Here is a 14,652-nt window from a genome sequence, read left to right as displayed (position 1 = left end):
CCTGGGTTTCTTCCCTCTTCAGGCTCCAATTGCAGCAGCAGCAATGCCGGGAGAGGAGAGCCTGGGAGCCCGGAGCCAGCTCTGACATGTTCAGCAGGCCGTGCAGGGTCAGAGACGTGCTCATCGGCTCATCACTGGCATGATTACTAATCATCTAGCAGCAGGGTTACTGTTCCCTCCTCCCCTCCCTGCTCACTTCCCCAGGGTCTTCAGGCTGCAGGAGCCGAAGAGGGAAAGACCCTGTGTGCACCCCGGCAGGCTGATAATCACAACTGCAGCTCCCAGGCACTAAAAGGATGGGTGGGAACATCATCCACCACTCAGAGGGCTGGGGACCCTTGTCCCTCCCCTGTGCATCCATCTCTCCTATCTGTGAGTCCCCAGCGAACTGCTGCCTCCCTAGAGAAACAGTGTTAGAAGTCAGTGGCAAGAGCAGCAGGAGGACTTGGAGCTACATGGAGAGCATGAGCTCCGGAGTCAGACCATCTGAGTTCAAGGCCAGCTCCACCATCTATTCACTGTGCGACTTCAGGCAGGTTGCTTAACCTCCCTGTGCCTCAGCTGCCTCATCTATAAAACGGGAAACAATGAGAGTCTTTCCTTATGGGACTATTGAAATGATGAAGTGAGAGCAGGCATGTGATGGCACATGGTAAGAACTCCATAAACAGAGGCCACCACTGCTAATGCAATTATTCTATCACCTCAGGAGACTAAAGCAGGGGAGGAAACACCATTGACTCCTGGACATTTACCCAAGGAGATTATGGATCCATGTTTTGCACACACTTTGGAAAGACAAGGAATTCTAACTACAGCGTCATGTCTCCACTGCCCCCGTCATTTCGGTCTCGCCCGTCCACCCTCAACCTCACCACTGTGGCCCGGAAATGCGGTTGCCCAGGGCCACTCTTACCTCACCTCAGCCCTGCCCTGCTCAAGTCTCACTCCCACTCCTTCCGGCTCCCATCGCTTTCTACCCAGCTCCACCCTTGATTTCTCCACCATGACCTTTACCCTCCTAGGCTGATCTAGACCCCTGATCTTGCCGAGTATCTAGGACTTTGGTGCCTTTGACTGTCAGCAGCAGAGCTGGAGAGGGATCTCAGTGAATGAAGTCTGGGATGTTATAGTGACTTGTTTATAAGCGCCCTGAGACTGTGAGTTCCCTAATGCAGTGAGCATGAACCTCTGCAGAGAGCCCCAGAGCCCTGCTCAGGTGTGATGAACAGGAGGCACTCACTTGATGCCCTCACAGAGTTGTGAGTGAATGAATGAATGAGTGAATGAATGATTGAATGAATGAAGATTAGTGATTATGTTAATGACCTGCCTTTTTCATGAGCCCTGCAACCTCCCAGGTACCACACTAAAGCACTTAAATGCTTCTAGTCATTTAATCCTCACAGCAACCCTAAGACATAGGTGTAATTATCGTACCTATTTTATAGATGTTGAAACTGAGGATCAGACAAGTTAAAGGCACATAGCTAAGGGATGAATGGATAAAATCCCTTACCCTAACCTTTCCTCCATAGGACAAAGTTTCTTCACCAACTGTCCAAGGCTGCGTTTCACTGGGGAGAGTCTGAAATTCTACACCAAGCATCAGCATGTGTTCATGCGGCATGGTAACTCTGGGGGAAACGGTTCACAGGTTTTATCAGATATTACAGATTGTTAGAACACATTTGAATCCACCCATCTAGCCACCCGTCCCCTTTCTATCCACCCTTCCGTCCACCCCCAGACAGCCATTTGATCAATATTCATGAAATATCTGCCTTGCGCCAAGGATAGTGCTGGCACCCGTGAATTCCCTGTTCTCCAGGAATATCCTTCCCCCTCTCCCTGACTACCCCTGCCCCCGCCCCACCACACACACACTCCTCGCAGGATCTGGGTAACTGGGAGGGCTTTACCGCCAGTGTCCCAGCTGCGTGGGTGGCTGCACTCTGTCTGAACTCATCTCAGCTCTGGTGGAGACTGTGGCAGCGCAGAAGCGTGCAGGGGGAATCCTCGGGCAGCGCAGCCATCAGGGCATGAAGGGCAGAGCCTCTGCCCTGGCTTCCCCTGCAGTCCCCATCAGTCCTGCTCCCTCCAGAACATGATCAACCTCAACAGATGAGGCCATGCTTGATGCATAAGGATGCAGCCCGGGAGAGCTGCTTCCCAAACCCAGGTCTTATTCAAAGGTCTTTTCTTCCTCCTGGGGAGGTAGGGGAGAAGGTCCAAGCAAAGGGAACTGGAAGGGGAAAGTGAGGCATGGAGTTTGTGTTTTCTGAATCAGGACTGTGTTCCAGCCAGGGAGACCCTGTGTCAGGCACTTTTGTAACCATGATCACTTTCAACCTCACCCTGCGACTTCCAACGACATTGCTGAGATTGTTCTCCTTGCAAACATGAGGAAATCGAGGGGCTCAAAGGTCAAATAATTTGCCCAAAGTCACAAAACAAATCCAGGACTTCAAGCCTGATCTCCTGGACCTGAAAGTCATATCTACTTCCCTGCCCTCTGAAGACCTATATGTCCTATGTCATCACTTCACTGTTCACACAAGGTGATACCTGGCTTCTCCAAGCACCTGCTACCCTGAACTTGCTGCCCCACTCTTTACTTCCTAGCCTGAATGCAATTTGCAATGAGGAGATGATTTGATTTTCTTCAGCCCTAGACCTCCAGCTTCCTGAGAGCAGGTACTCTTGCCTCTTCTTGCTCATTATTGATCCATATATTTAGAATAGTGCCTGGCAGGTAGATGGTGCTTAATAAATATTCATTGAATAGATGAATGAATGAATGATCCAATGAGCCCCAAAGCAAATAACAATAAAGGACATTTGCAGAGTGCTTTACAGAGAGACAAGTGCTTTCCCTTTACTTTATCTTACCCCATTCTCACAACAACCCCCTGACATGGTTGGATTCATGTTTCACAGATGAGGAGGCTAAGGGCCAGGTGTACATACCGGGGGACATGGGATTGGGTTCATATGAACTCAGGGGTAAATGATGACACCCCTTCCCCTGCCCTGAAGGATCTCAGTTTGAGTATTTGTAGAACACTTAGGATGTTCTGGGCCAGGCTGAGTGGCGGTGGATGGGGGCGGTGGAGGGGGGGCGGTATGCAAAGCAGGAGACTCGGCCTTTGCTTTCTAAAAGCTCCCAGTCTATTTGAGGCCAGACTTATGCATGCAGAACATTTGGGAAATGGTACAAGACAGCAGCAAGCATAGTGCTGAATTGCACATAATCAGGTGCCAACTGCATTCCCTTCCTTAACTAATCTGAGTCTTTTAATACCAGATGGGGACCCTGAGAATAGATTTCCTATCAAACAGATGAAGAGCAAAGATGGAAGGCGAGGGGAAGGCTGTGGCTTACTCATTTTTATACCCCTCTAACCCAGCATGATGTCTGGCCCACAGCAACAGGAATAGGGCAGTCCACCTTCAATAATGGGCCACTCTATGTGCCAGGCACCTGCTAAGGGCCTTACAAACATCATGTCACCAATCCCTCACAGCAACACTACCAGTTACTAAAGGAATTACGAATTTAATCCACAAGAAGCTGAAAGCAGGGTTCAGAGATCGTACTCATCGTGTCCACAGTCTCAGAGTAAAGGGGCAAGCTCAGTGTTTGAACTCAGTTCTAGCAGCCTCCCAAATTAATGCTCTCAATCTGACGCTATGCTACCTCTGTGCCTGGAAGGAACTACTATTGTCCATAAGGATGAGAAGGAACATGGCTAAGGGAGCACTGAGTAGGGAGGAAGGAAGGAGCAGGGAGGAAGAAATAAATTAAGAAAGAAAGAGATACAGTGAGGAAGAGAGGAGAGGTGGAGGGAGGGAGAGAACAGGGCTTGTGTGTTACATAAACTCAGACAAGCACATGCATGTTTTAACAGGATTCCTGCAGTAGGTCTAACAACCTCACTCCTTCCTCCCTGAACAACCTCAGAGGGGTTGCCTAAGGAGTCCTATATAGAGGCTCATGGCAGAAGGAAGGCCTTGCATCCAGAACCTTCTGAGCTCATGGATTGACACTGGAGTTGTGTATCAGTCTGCTTGGAATGCCTTCAAAAAATACCCCAGTCTAGGTGGCTTATACAACAGAAATCTATTTTCTCATGGTTCTGAAAACTGGAAGTCCAAGATCAAGGTGCCAGCAGGGTTGGTGTCTGGTGAGGCCTCTCACCTTGGGTTGCATCTGCCTTTTCCCTGTGTGCTCACATGATATCTTTATGCGTGGGGGGTCTTTGGAGTCTCTCCTTTTAAGGACACTAACTCCATCAGATCAGGGCCCCACGCTTATGACCTCTTTTAACCTTCATTAGTTCCTTAGAGGCCCCTTCTCCAAATACAGCCACACAGGGGCTTAGAGCTTCAACACAGGGATTTTGGAGGGACACAAACATTCAGTCCACACCAGGGTGCATGAGGGAGGGGTCAGAGCTGGAGAAAGTGCATGAGCTAGCTCACCTTCCAGAGTAAAGGAAGCAACAGCCACTGAAGCTCAGGTTGGATGGGGCTGGCAAGGTCGCCGTATTGAGTACATCAAGGCGGGGACAACAGGACAAATGTCTCCTGCAGTCAGGGTGACTGATGGGAGGCTTCCTCAGCACTCCCTCTGCACATTCATTCTGTCACTCCCCCTCTCCCCATGCAGTTCTCTGCTCTCTGTTGCAAATTCCCAGGGGGCAGGGAGAGGGCCTGTTATCATCATCTTTCTCTCTTGCCCCTCACACTTACCTGTGTTCTCCTACTTAGACACATTCTTTGTGAGCATCTCATGGGTGATGTTGGCTGCATTGTACAGTGGGCACGTGCGCATGTGTGTGTATTTATCTGCAAATAATACTCCTGTCACAAGGTGTCTGCAGGAATAAATGAGCTATCGTGCATGTAAATATCTGGTACATGGTAGATACATGAATGAATGAATATTTGTTGAATAAATAAGAGAATGAATGAATCTTCACTTGGCAGAGCATGTGTCTTCCTTTAAGGGGCAAGGATGATCTGGTAATCATCAGTTTCTACTTACTAACTGGGTCACTGAGCAAAGAAAATCGACTCACTCATTCATTTATTCAGCATAGATTGGCTGCACCCCTGTCAGAAACCAGAGATTAAGCAGAAAGTAGAGAGTTAAATCAGTATGTAAAGCAGTTAAAACAGTCCAGAGGGAGAGACAGGCAAGGAAAGGAACAATGAGAAACAAAGTAAGGAGTGCTCTGATAAGAAGCCCTGGGTGCTATGGAAACCGCAAGCAGGGCACCGACTCAGGGCCAGGGAGGGATCCCTGGAGGAGATGACATCTGCAGTAGATATTCCAGAGTAAGCAGCAGGTGGCCAGAAGGAGAAAGAGGTGAGGAACATTCCAAGCAAGGGGAACAGCACGTGCAAAGGCCCTGAAGCTGAACCACAACACACATCTGAGAAATAGTGAGGGGTCTGGGTGGCTGAGACACAAAGGGAGCACCAGGGGTCAGGAAGGATTTGTAGAAGAAGCCACAGGCCACAAAAAAGAACTCATAATTCATTTTCAATGGTTTGGATTTTATTTTGGTGACTTTACTTTAACCTACTGTTCAGAGGCAGCCAATTGCAAACACGTCCAGAAGCACTTTGTTATTTCTGATGTGCAAAATGGGGCAAGTCGTCTGTACTCTGCTTCTTCAGTGGGTTGTGGGGAAGAGAAACGAGAGGATGATATTCTAGCCTTTCGTGACCTCTCAAGTGCTGTCCTTATGGTCATTCAGGTACCATGAAAATTAGCAGAGCCCCGAGGGGGAAGTAGCTTGGTGCTCCCCCAGTGGTGTCCCTGAGAAGTTGGCAAAGATACCCAGGGTGGCTTCACCTTCTTCTCAGCAAAGAGCTCTCCTCTGTTCCCTGAATCCTGGACATGCTACTGGGTCCTCTAGTGACCCCAAGCTTCAGCCTTGCATGCCCTCTTCCCCAACAGAGAAGGCAGAAGGGAAGCAGGGACCAGCCCTGCTCCATCTTCCAGGATTCCAGGCCTCCCTGGGCTGGACGAGCCCTGAGCTGGCAGTTAGGAGGCAGAGGTTGTGAATCTGGTGGGAACCCCAGCAGGTCTTTCTGGCTCAGTGCCCTCATCTGTGAGCAGGGGTTCCCCAGGAGACCACGACAGAGGCCTGGAACCCAAGTTCTAATCCCACATCCTGGCTGGGCAACTTCAGGCAAATTTCTAACGCAAGGTAAGCCTCAATTTCTCTCTGTGGTGATGGGCAGGCACCTGCTTAATTCACAGGGGTTTGGTGGGCATCACGTGGACAACGTGGTTGCCCAGCAGTGGGCAATGCAAAGGAAAGGAAGTATGTTAGTAAGTGCCCCTCCCCTGTTGCACAAAACAGGACACATGCTGGCATTGCAGAAAAGCAATAAATGCTGCATAGGTGAAGAAAATTATTCAAGGACCCTGGCCAAGTCACAGGCCACCTGTGGCCCTGAGGGGACAGCTCATGGGTTGGCATTAGGGGAAGCAGCTCTCAAGGGGCCTGTATCCTGGGGATTCAACTCTGTGCCTATGTGGCAGAGCCTGTGTGAATGTGGTGACTGTGATGCAGTTTTGCACTGTGTGTGGGTCTGCATGCCTGTGTGTTTGTGTGTCTCTCCATCTTTGTGGGGGGCAACTGCAGGTGTATTATGAGCCTTGGGTCTGTCTGTGTGTACAATAGCAATGTCTGTGCGGACTTAAGGACCTGCGGCCATATGTTTGCGGGACTCTATGGGCATGCATGCTTGTTTATGAGGCCATATGTCCGGGGATTCTGTGAACTGCTAGCATGGTGTGTATCTGTGTGGCAGAGAGAAAATGGCTGGGTGGGAGTGTGGGGGGCAGCTTGGGCAAAGGATTCTCAGTGTCAATCAAAATGGGTCCCAGTGGGAACCCAAGCAGCTCAGACTTGGGGAAGAGGAAGCTCTTCCTCCCGCTTCCAGGGAGCAAATCTTGCATTTCACCACCACAAGGCTTTGAGTCCACAGGCAAGGACGCAAACTTTGCCCTTTGGGTGAGAAGCCACTCACAGAAGGGAAATGGCTTCCTAAATCTAATCATTGCCCCTTCAAGCACTAACAACCTGTGCCCGGGAGCTGATGGCTAATGAATTATTGAGCTGGAAAGGGAGAAGAGGGAGAACCAAGGAGGAAAGAAACAGAAAAATGAGAGAGCAGGCCGGGCGGGGTGGCTCTCGCCTGTAATCCCAGCACTTTGGGAGGCCAAGGCGGGTGGATCACCTGAGGTCAGGAGTTCAAGCCCATCCTGGCCAACATGGCGAAACCCCGTCTCTACTAAAAAATACAAAAAAATTTAGCTGGGCCTGTTGGTGGGCGCCTGTAATCCCAGCTACTCCGGAGGCTGAGGCAGGAGAATCGCTTGAATCTGGGAGGCAGAGGTTGCAGTGAGCCGAGATTGCACCACTGCACTCCAGCCTGGGCAACAGAGCGAGACTCAGTCTCAAAAAAAAAAAAAAAAAAAAGAAAAGAAAAGAAAAATGAGAGTGTAAGGGCCCAGAGGAGCTGAGCCCTCCTTTCTCCTCCCCAACTCCCTGTCAGCAGAAGGTGGGGCCTGCCATGGGAGGATTCTGCAGAACCCTCAAGGACCCGCGGAGCAGGACGGCACCTTCTTCCTATGACCACCCATTTGGATGTGTTTTTCACCCCTTTCTGGGTGGGGCAGACTTTCCCCCTCCCCGTGAGTTCAGGCAGTGGGTTAAATAAGATTTCCCTTTAAGTCGAATGAAATCACAATGCACCACACACAGGGACACACACACACACGCACATACACACACGCACGCGCGCACATCACACACACACACACACACACACAAACACAGAGTCTCCCTGGGGCCACTCAATCTACTGCCCCCTGAACCTGATGGGTGCATCAGCCAGGTGCCTGGCCCCCGGTCTGTCTCTTAGGGTTACATGTTCCCGGGACTTCCGCACATACCCCGGCAGATGAGGGTGCGCAGGGGTGAGAGCGCAGGGCTGGGCGTCCCCCGCCCCCACCGTGCAGCCCTCGCTCCCGCCCCGCCCCTCCGTGGTTGCCTGCCCGCCGCCCCCTCCGCAGCTCCGACTCTCGCCCCGAGCGCTGGCAGCAGGCAGCAGGCAGCAAGCGGGCGCGCTGTGGCTCCGCGCCGCGCGGTCCGGGCTCTGTTCATTCATGATTGGTACTCGGCCCTCCGAGACCCAGCCCGAGCGCCAGGAGGGGAGCCGAGCGTGCGGCAGGAGGGGCGGGCGGACCGCGGCTCCCGCACCGCACGCGGCGCTGGCTCGGCAGCCTCGGCCGGGCGGGCGCTCTGGCCCCGTGTCCAGTGCCAGGCAGGCTTCAGGGCACCGTCCTCGGCCCTGGGCTAGGGAACCGGCCGGGCCGGGTCCTCGCTCGGGGAAGCGGTTCCGAAGGCTCGCGGGGAGCGGCTAGCCCTGAGTCCCTACATGCGCGGGGCTGAAGAAGGAAGCCAGAAGCCTCCTAGCCTCGGCTCCACGCTCGCTGAATACCAAGCTGCAGGCGAGCTGCCGGGCGCTTTTCTCTCCTCCAATTCAGAGTAGACAAACCACGGGGATTTCTTTCCAGGGAAGGGGAGGGGCAGGGCCCGGGGTCCCAACTCGCACACAAGTCTTCGCTGCCATGGGGGCCGTCATGGGCACCTTCTCATCTCTGCAAACCAAACAAAGGCGACCCTCGAAAGGTAAGCCACCTTCTTCCTTTTGTTCCCCTGTCTGGGTTTGGGGGTGCTGGGCGCCGAGGTGAGGTGTGCCACCTGCCTCCCTTAGTCCGGACTCCCCTCTCCACGAGGAGCCCGGGCAGGTGCTTGTATCCAAAGGAGAGAGAAATCCGTGGGAGGGTTGGTGTGAACACCCAGAGGAGGGAGCCAGAGTGGACGTTTGCCCCAGCGGCGACTGGACCCCTCTGGGGCACCAGGTGCCGGGACTCTCCTCCTGGGGAAATCCCTGGGAGCCGAAGGAAGAGGCATGTTCACAGGTGGGGGTGACCAGATTCTCTGGTGGAAGTGTGGTGAAGCTCTTCCCATTTCCATGACAGCTGGCGTTTGAGCACTCAGTGAGGGGTGCTCCCACACTCCCACACTCCTCCCAGGCGGCTATGCCAGGTGCAGACCTGCGAGTCCCTTCATCAGCAAGAGTGCTCTGTCTGCACCCCCAAAACCTCTGCAAGCCAAAAGGAATCAGCTGCTGCCAGGGGTACAACTCCCAGGCCTCATGTCCTGGTGGCTCCGGGAGTCAGGAGGAGCAACCGTGAAGGGCTGGCTGGGAGCTGAGCTTACATCAAGGATTAAAAAGCATAATATCGTGGAATCTCTTATGCCTGGACGCTATTCCATCGCCACCTGTCCCCAGCGAGGCATGGCTGATCTCACCATCCGTGGGAGAGTCCTCAAATGGGTCCAGGTGAAGTTGGAACAATGTGTTGGGCCCTGGAGGACAATGCAGGTCTCCTTTCCAGCAGTTCGAAAGTTAGTTGTTGGAATAAAGAGACTGGAAGCAGTTAGGAAACGGGAAATGATGGGTTTTGTTTTGTTTAATGTTCAAATGTCACTACGAGTGGTAAGATTTGAAGTAGCTTGACACTTAAACATTCAAGTTCTACCATCAGAGCCCCCATCCTGGATACAAGTGGGAGTTACAGCTCCTACCCTATATGCCCGATAGTGAGTAGAAGTGTAATGGGGTAAGGGACCCCAAGTGAACAATAAGTCTCCTCTTAGAACTTGGTTGGTCTCACCCTGGTTAGAACCACAGAGATCTCCATAAGTAAGCTGTCCTTGAAACCCCCTGGAAGAAGGGGTCCCAGCTTCTGGCCCAGCTCCCAGAGGCATCAGGCTGGCTGAGCCCCGAGGAAAGAGATCTCTGGGTGCAGATCTTAGGTGCTGAAGCTGGGTTGGCATTTACAGCCTAGAACATAGGAAGAGGCTTTGGCCCATTTGTCCAGCTGAGTTACACGTCCTGCTGGCAAGGAAGGCACTGGTTGCCCTTTTACCAGTCCTGACCAGAACAGGTCTGCAAAGCTCAGCCCAAGGCCTTGACATTCTAAGCCTCACCTCTCGCAGATCCTGGGATGCTGCTTGACTGGGGACAATTTTCAGCACCAAATATAGGTCTTCTCTCTCATCATCTGTCTGATCACCATGAGGTCTCAGAGGCCAAGGGACTGTCGGGACAGGAAAGTCAGGGGCTTGTTTTTAAATATTTTCAATGCCTGTGGCTCTCCTGGGAGCTGGGTGTCCTTAGAGTCAAGTAGAGTCTGGGTGTGAATCCCAGCTCCATCGCTCCCTGCCTCTGGGACCTTAGGCAAGTCCCCCCACCTCCCTAAGCCTCAGTTTTTCATCCATAAAATTCGTATGCCACTTCCCGGAGGGAAACTGGGTATGTAGGAAGTAGAAGAAGGGGGGACTCTGCCTCATATACTGTGTTGGCTGCAGCCACCGGGGACCCAGAGGAAGTCGTTGTAAGGATGTGAGAATCAAATGAATGATGAATATGGAGCTCTTTGCATAGGGCTGGAAAAAGAGTAAGAGCTCAACATTGCTGTCTACCATTTCCTTCTCCTGCCCCAAACATCCAGGAATTCACCCTGGATGAATTCCTGCAGGATTCCCAAAGTACAAAGGTCTTTGCTTCTGTCTCCTCGGATTCTAAGAAAGAGAAGAGGGGGTACTGGCATTCAGTGTGTCCCTACTGTGTGCTTGCCATAATGCTAGGTGTTTTATCAACAACTCTCATTTAACCCTCACAAAAATGTTCGTTTGAGGCTCAGAGCAGGTTCAGGGCCAATGGGTGGACTCCCAAGACGAGCTATCGAAGCACTGAGCACTCAGCCCTTCCTGCACAAAGCCCACTGGTGTGAGTTGTCCAGGGGTCCAGCTGCATATATTCCCCCAGGCATTTGCCCTCGAAGCAGAGTCATCTCACTGCCCTGCACAGTGGAATGCTAATCAGCAGAAGACCCTTCTGTGGGAGGCAGCTTGGAGACCTGGAGGAAGCCCTGGCTGAGGAGGCTCGAGGTCAGGGATCCTCTCCTGGCCAGGTCACTTTTCCCCACTGGGGCCTCGGTTTCTTCTTCGTAAAGGGAGAAATTTACATTAGGCATTTCCTCAGGTTCCGTTTGGCTCTCAAATTCTAATATTTTTATGGTTGATGCTCTCACCAGGGCTGCTGCTATGATCTCAGAGATGTGAGGCTCAGATCTAATTAGAAGCAGCCAGAAGAGAGCAGTTGGGATTTTTTAACTCAGGAATCAGTCTCCCTGCTGGGTTCAAATTCAGGCTCTGCCACTTACTAGCTGTATGACTAAGCCTTGTTTTCCTCAACTATAAAATAGGGATAGTAGTAGTTACCATCTTAAAATAGTTGTTGTGTTGTGTGGATTTCAAGGATCATGCAAGTCAAGCATTTAGCACAGTCTCTGCTACATAAGTGGTCAGCAAATTTTAGGTACTATTCAATTTATGGCTCTATTGTTTGGGGCTTCCGAATGTCCAGAGTAAGGCCATTTTCGAAGTAGGCAGTACATCTGAGAGTCTTAACAGCTCATTTCTGGAAACCTTAACCAGCCCTATCCAGATAACTAGGACCAAAAACCCCAGCACACAGATGCTCATCCCTTGCTGCAACCCTCACTGACCTCTACCCTGTGGCTTGTCCTGAAAACATCAAAGCCTGCTCAATTAAAATCCTGAATGCTTTGATAATACAATTTAGAAACATACATAGCTTTTAAATAGGGCAAAAACTCTGCATGATTAGTGCTGCAAGAAGATCTCCAGCCCAACCTGGGTGTTCAGGGAGAGCTCTCTAAAGGCAACAGAAATCTAAAGGAATTTAAGAGCCATGCCACTGAATAAAAATATTCAGGTTCACTTCCTGTCCTTCTCTCTGTTTGGGATCTTTATATGTCTTTAATCAAAAGCAGAAGAGCCCTGCTTTTGGGATTCAGCCTCTGCATCCCAGTCGCAGATAGAATTTCTGGCTCTAGCAGTTTTGCATGTGCATGACACACCAAGGATACTGCTCCTGGCCTTGAATGGGTAAGTGAAACAGGCTAGGGCGTTGAGGAGAACCAGAGGAGGACCATACAGGTGCAGCTGCTGGGCTTGTCAGTGGGGCAGGAGAATTTGGGGACAACATCACTAGACCAAGGACATCTCAACAGAGAATTGCCTACAAGCAAATAATCCCACACTGCAGGGGTGGCTGGATTAGAAATCCTCCATGACCGAGTGCAAGCATGCAGAACTTTCTGAAAGGGCTGAGCTGCAGACCTCCAGAATAGTCAGAGCATAGGTGAGCAAACTCAACCCCATAGCTATCAGAGGCTTTTTCTAAGGTCACATAGTGAGTTAATAGGGTACTGGTTAATATAGGGCCAAACATGGGAGTGTTCCCGATTGTCCCATATTTGCTCCTAGATCAATGAGCACCTCAGGGAACTTATGGAAGCAGAGTGTACCTGATGAGGCTGGGTTTAGGGTTTATTGGTCAGGGCAGCATTTTCAACCTAAAGATCTGGGAGAGTGACAAGAGACAGAGAGGCATAGAGAAGCAGTAGCCCTGTTGTCACATAGTCCTGAACCCAAGGGGCAGGCCTTTGGCAAGTCATTTCACCTTGTAAATGCTAGTTTCTTTATCTGCAAAAGGAGAATCCTGATGTATAGAAATGTTTGTGCTTTGGTCTTTACCCATCTTTGCATCTTTGCCTGTCCCTTTAACTCTATAATACTCTCCCACCCCACCCCTTGCTGCCTTGTCGAATAGTTAAAATTCCACCGACATTCCAAGACCTCACTCAGCAGTTTCCATATTCAGGAAGCCTTTGCCAAGCCCCAGAGAGAAGTGACTTCTCCCATCTGAATTCCCATATTCTTTTAAGATGTGCATTTTCTTATGACTCACAATCGTGCTTGGAATTAGACAATCAATGGAGGTGTTAACCCCTTTCCCCACCACCAGAGGGCAGGGTTCTTGGGGTAGCAGCTCGTCTAACTCATCCTTCACACCTCTCTGCTTGGTTCTGTGCACATAGTAGGTACTTAATAAAAACTTTTCTAGAGTAAATTATAAATAATGGAATGGTTGGCCACTCTCCATTATTTGCTAGAATTGCAGACCCTGCAGGAAAAGTTAGCTTCCCACTGGAATTTCAGTTACCAGCCCTCTGCTGGGAATGAATTCTGTTGTTCGGTCTGCTGGCTTTGAATTGACTTTGTCCATGAAATGTACCGAATCTGTTTACCATTTAGCAGGAAAGTGCTGAGAACAGTGATTCTACTCCCACCCCCCTCATAATCACAAAGGTGTGAGGAACCCACAACCAGCACCAGGCACAGTTCTGGTCCCTCAATCCCAGAAGAAGCTCAATGGAGCTCAAGATAAACAGAAAGAGAGAGATGGAAAAGAATGGAAGACAGAGGAGAAGGACTTACTGCCTAAAATCAGTGGGATTGTTTTGACTTGGTCTCTGGAAAAGGGCCAAGGCTTAGACCTCTTTGTCTGCCTGGAAGGGCCTTGTTCCATGAATGCTTTGTAAATGTGTAAGTGAATAAGTGAGCATATGCTTTAACAAATGAGTAAAAAGATGAATGATTGAATGAATGGGGGAAGTAGTAAAGGAGTGAATGAATGAAGCAACAAATGAATTATCAACTGAATGACAGAAAGAATGATCAAATAAATGACCACATGAATGAATGAATATGTCCATAAATGAATGAATGATGAAGTGCCAGAACAGCTATATTTAACAGCCTATCTTTTCACAAAGAGCATTGATAGTCATCTCTCCAAAGTTGAAAAATATAAATTCAGTCAAGAAGAGTCCTGGTGATTTTTTGGATACTGGTAGGTGTATAGCGTCTTTGGAGAAGGTGAGAAGATGTCTCTAAGTTTTCACTCTTTTGCTGAAACAAAAGTAGGGACTGACTCACAGTGATTCCCCTTGTCTTCCCTTATATTTCAGGTTCACCTTTGCCTGGGTCAGATCAGAATCTGTATATTTATCCACTCATTTATTTGTTCACTTAGCCAGTCCCACAATTGTCCTTCAGCATTGCTTCCCTGCCTAAGATCCACTCTGGCTTCCTCATCCTCCCTCCTCCTCCATCTCCTCATTCACCTGGCCAACTCCTACTTATCCTCCAAGGCCTCATTCAATGCCATCGCTCTGGGAAGCCTTTCCTGGCTTCTGTAGGCAGAGCACATCTCTCCCTTCTCTCTTCCCCCATAGCTGTTGCTGCTTCCCCTCACTACAATTCTGAACACACTATGAGGTTGTCATTATGGGTTTACGCATTTATCTCTCTGACTAGTTTTCAGGGACTGAGTCTTATCCCAGAGCCTCTGTCAGGCTTGACACTGCATCCAGACTTGATGGATGCTGGCAGCATGGAGGTAAGGATGGATGGGCCAGAGTGTGCATTCTCGATGGCTCTGAGCGGTGTGGGAATGCGGCGGTGCAGATGAGGAATCCAGGTCTGCTCCTGGGGAGAAGCTCTGCAAAATTCTGCATAATGGCCCTGGAGCTGATGTTCCCATTCATCAGGCAGGGAAGGAACAGTTTTTAGAAAAGAGAGAGAGAGCCTAAGAGTCCTAGGGCCTTCAGAGAAACAT

At 50.4% G+C, this 14,652-nt stretch overlaps 1 protein-coding gene across 3 annotated transcripts in view; it reads left to right on the top strand.

Moving 5' to 3' along the window:
- The window catches only part of KCNIP1 (potassium voltage-gated channel interacting protein 1), a 422,776-nt gene that overhangs the window by 176,698 nt on the left and 231,426 nt on the right, over window positions 1-14,652 (top strand). For 2 of the 3 annotated variants that reach the window (XM_003273226.2, XM_003273227.3), the window contains exon 1: window positions 8,106-8,720. The exons of the other annotated variant lie outside the window; for it this stretch is intronic. In XM_003273226.2, coding sequence (XP_003273274.1) covers window positions 8,660-8,720 — 61 coding nt within the window. In that variant the 5' untranslated portion in view covers window positions 8,106-8,659. Of the gene's footprint in view, window positions 1-8,105; window positions 8,721-14,652 lie in introns of those variants that run through there. 3 annotated transcript variants of the gene reach the window in all.

Source organism: Nomascus leucogenys, chromosome 2 (assembly GCF_006542625.1).
Source record: "Nomascus leucogenys isolate Asia chromosome 2, Asia_NLE_v1, whole genome shotgun sequence".
Classification (NCBI taxonomy): Eukaryota; Metazoa; Chordata; class Mammalia; order Primates; family Hylobatidae; genus Nomascus; species Nomascus leucogenys.
Note: the sequence above shows the minus strand (reverse complement) of the source record. Positions and strands in the feature narration are given on the sequence as shown.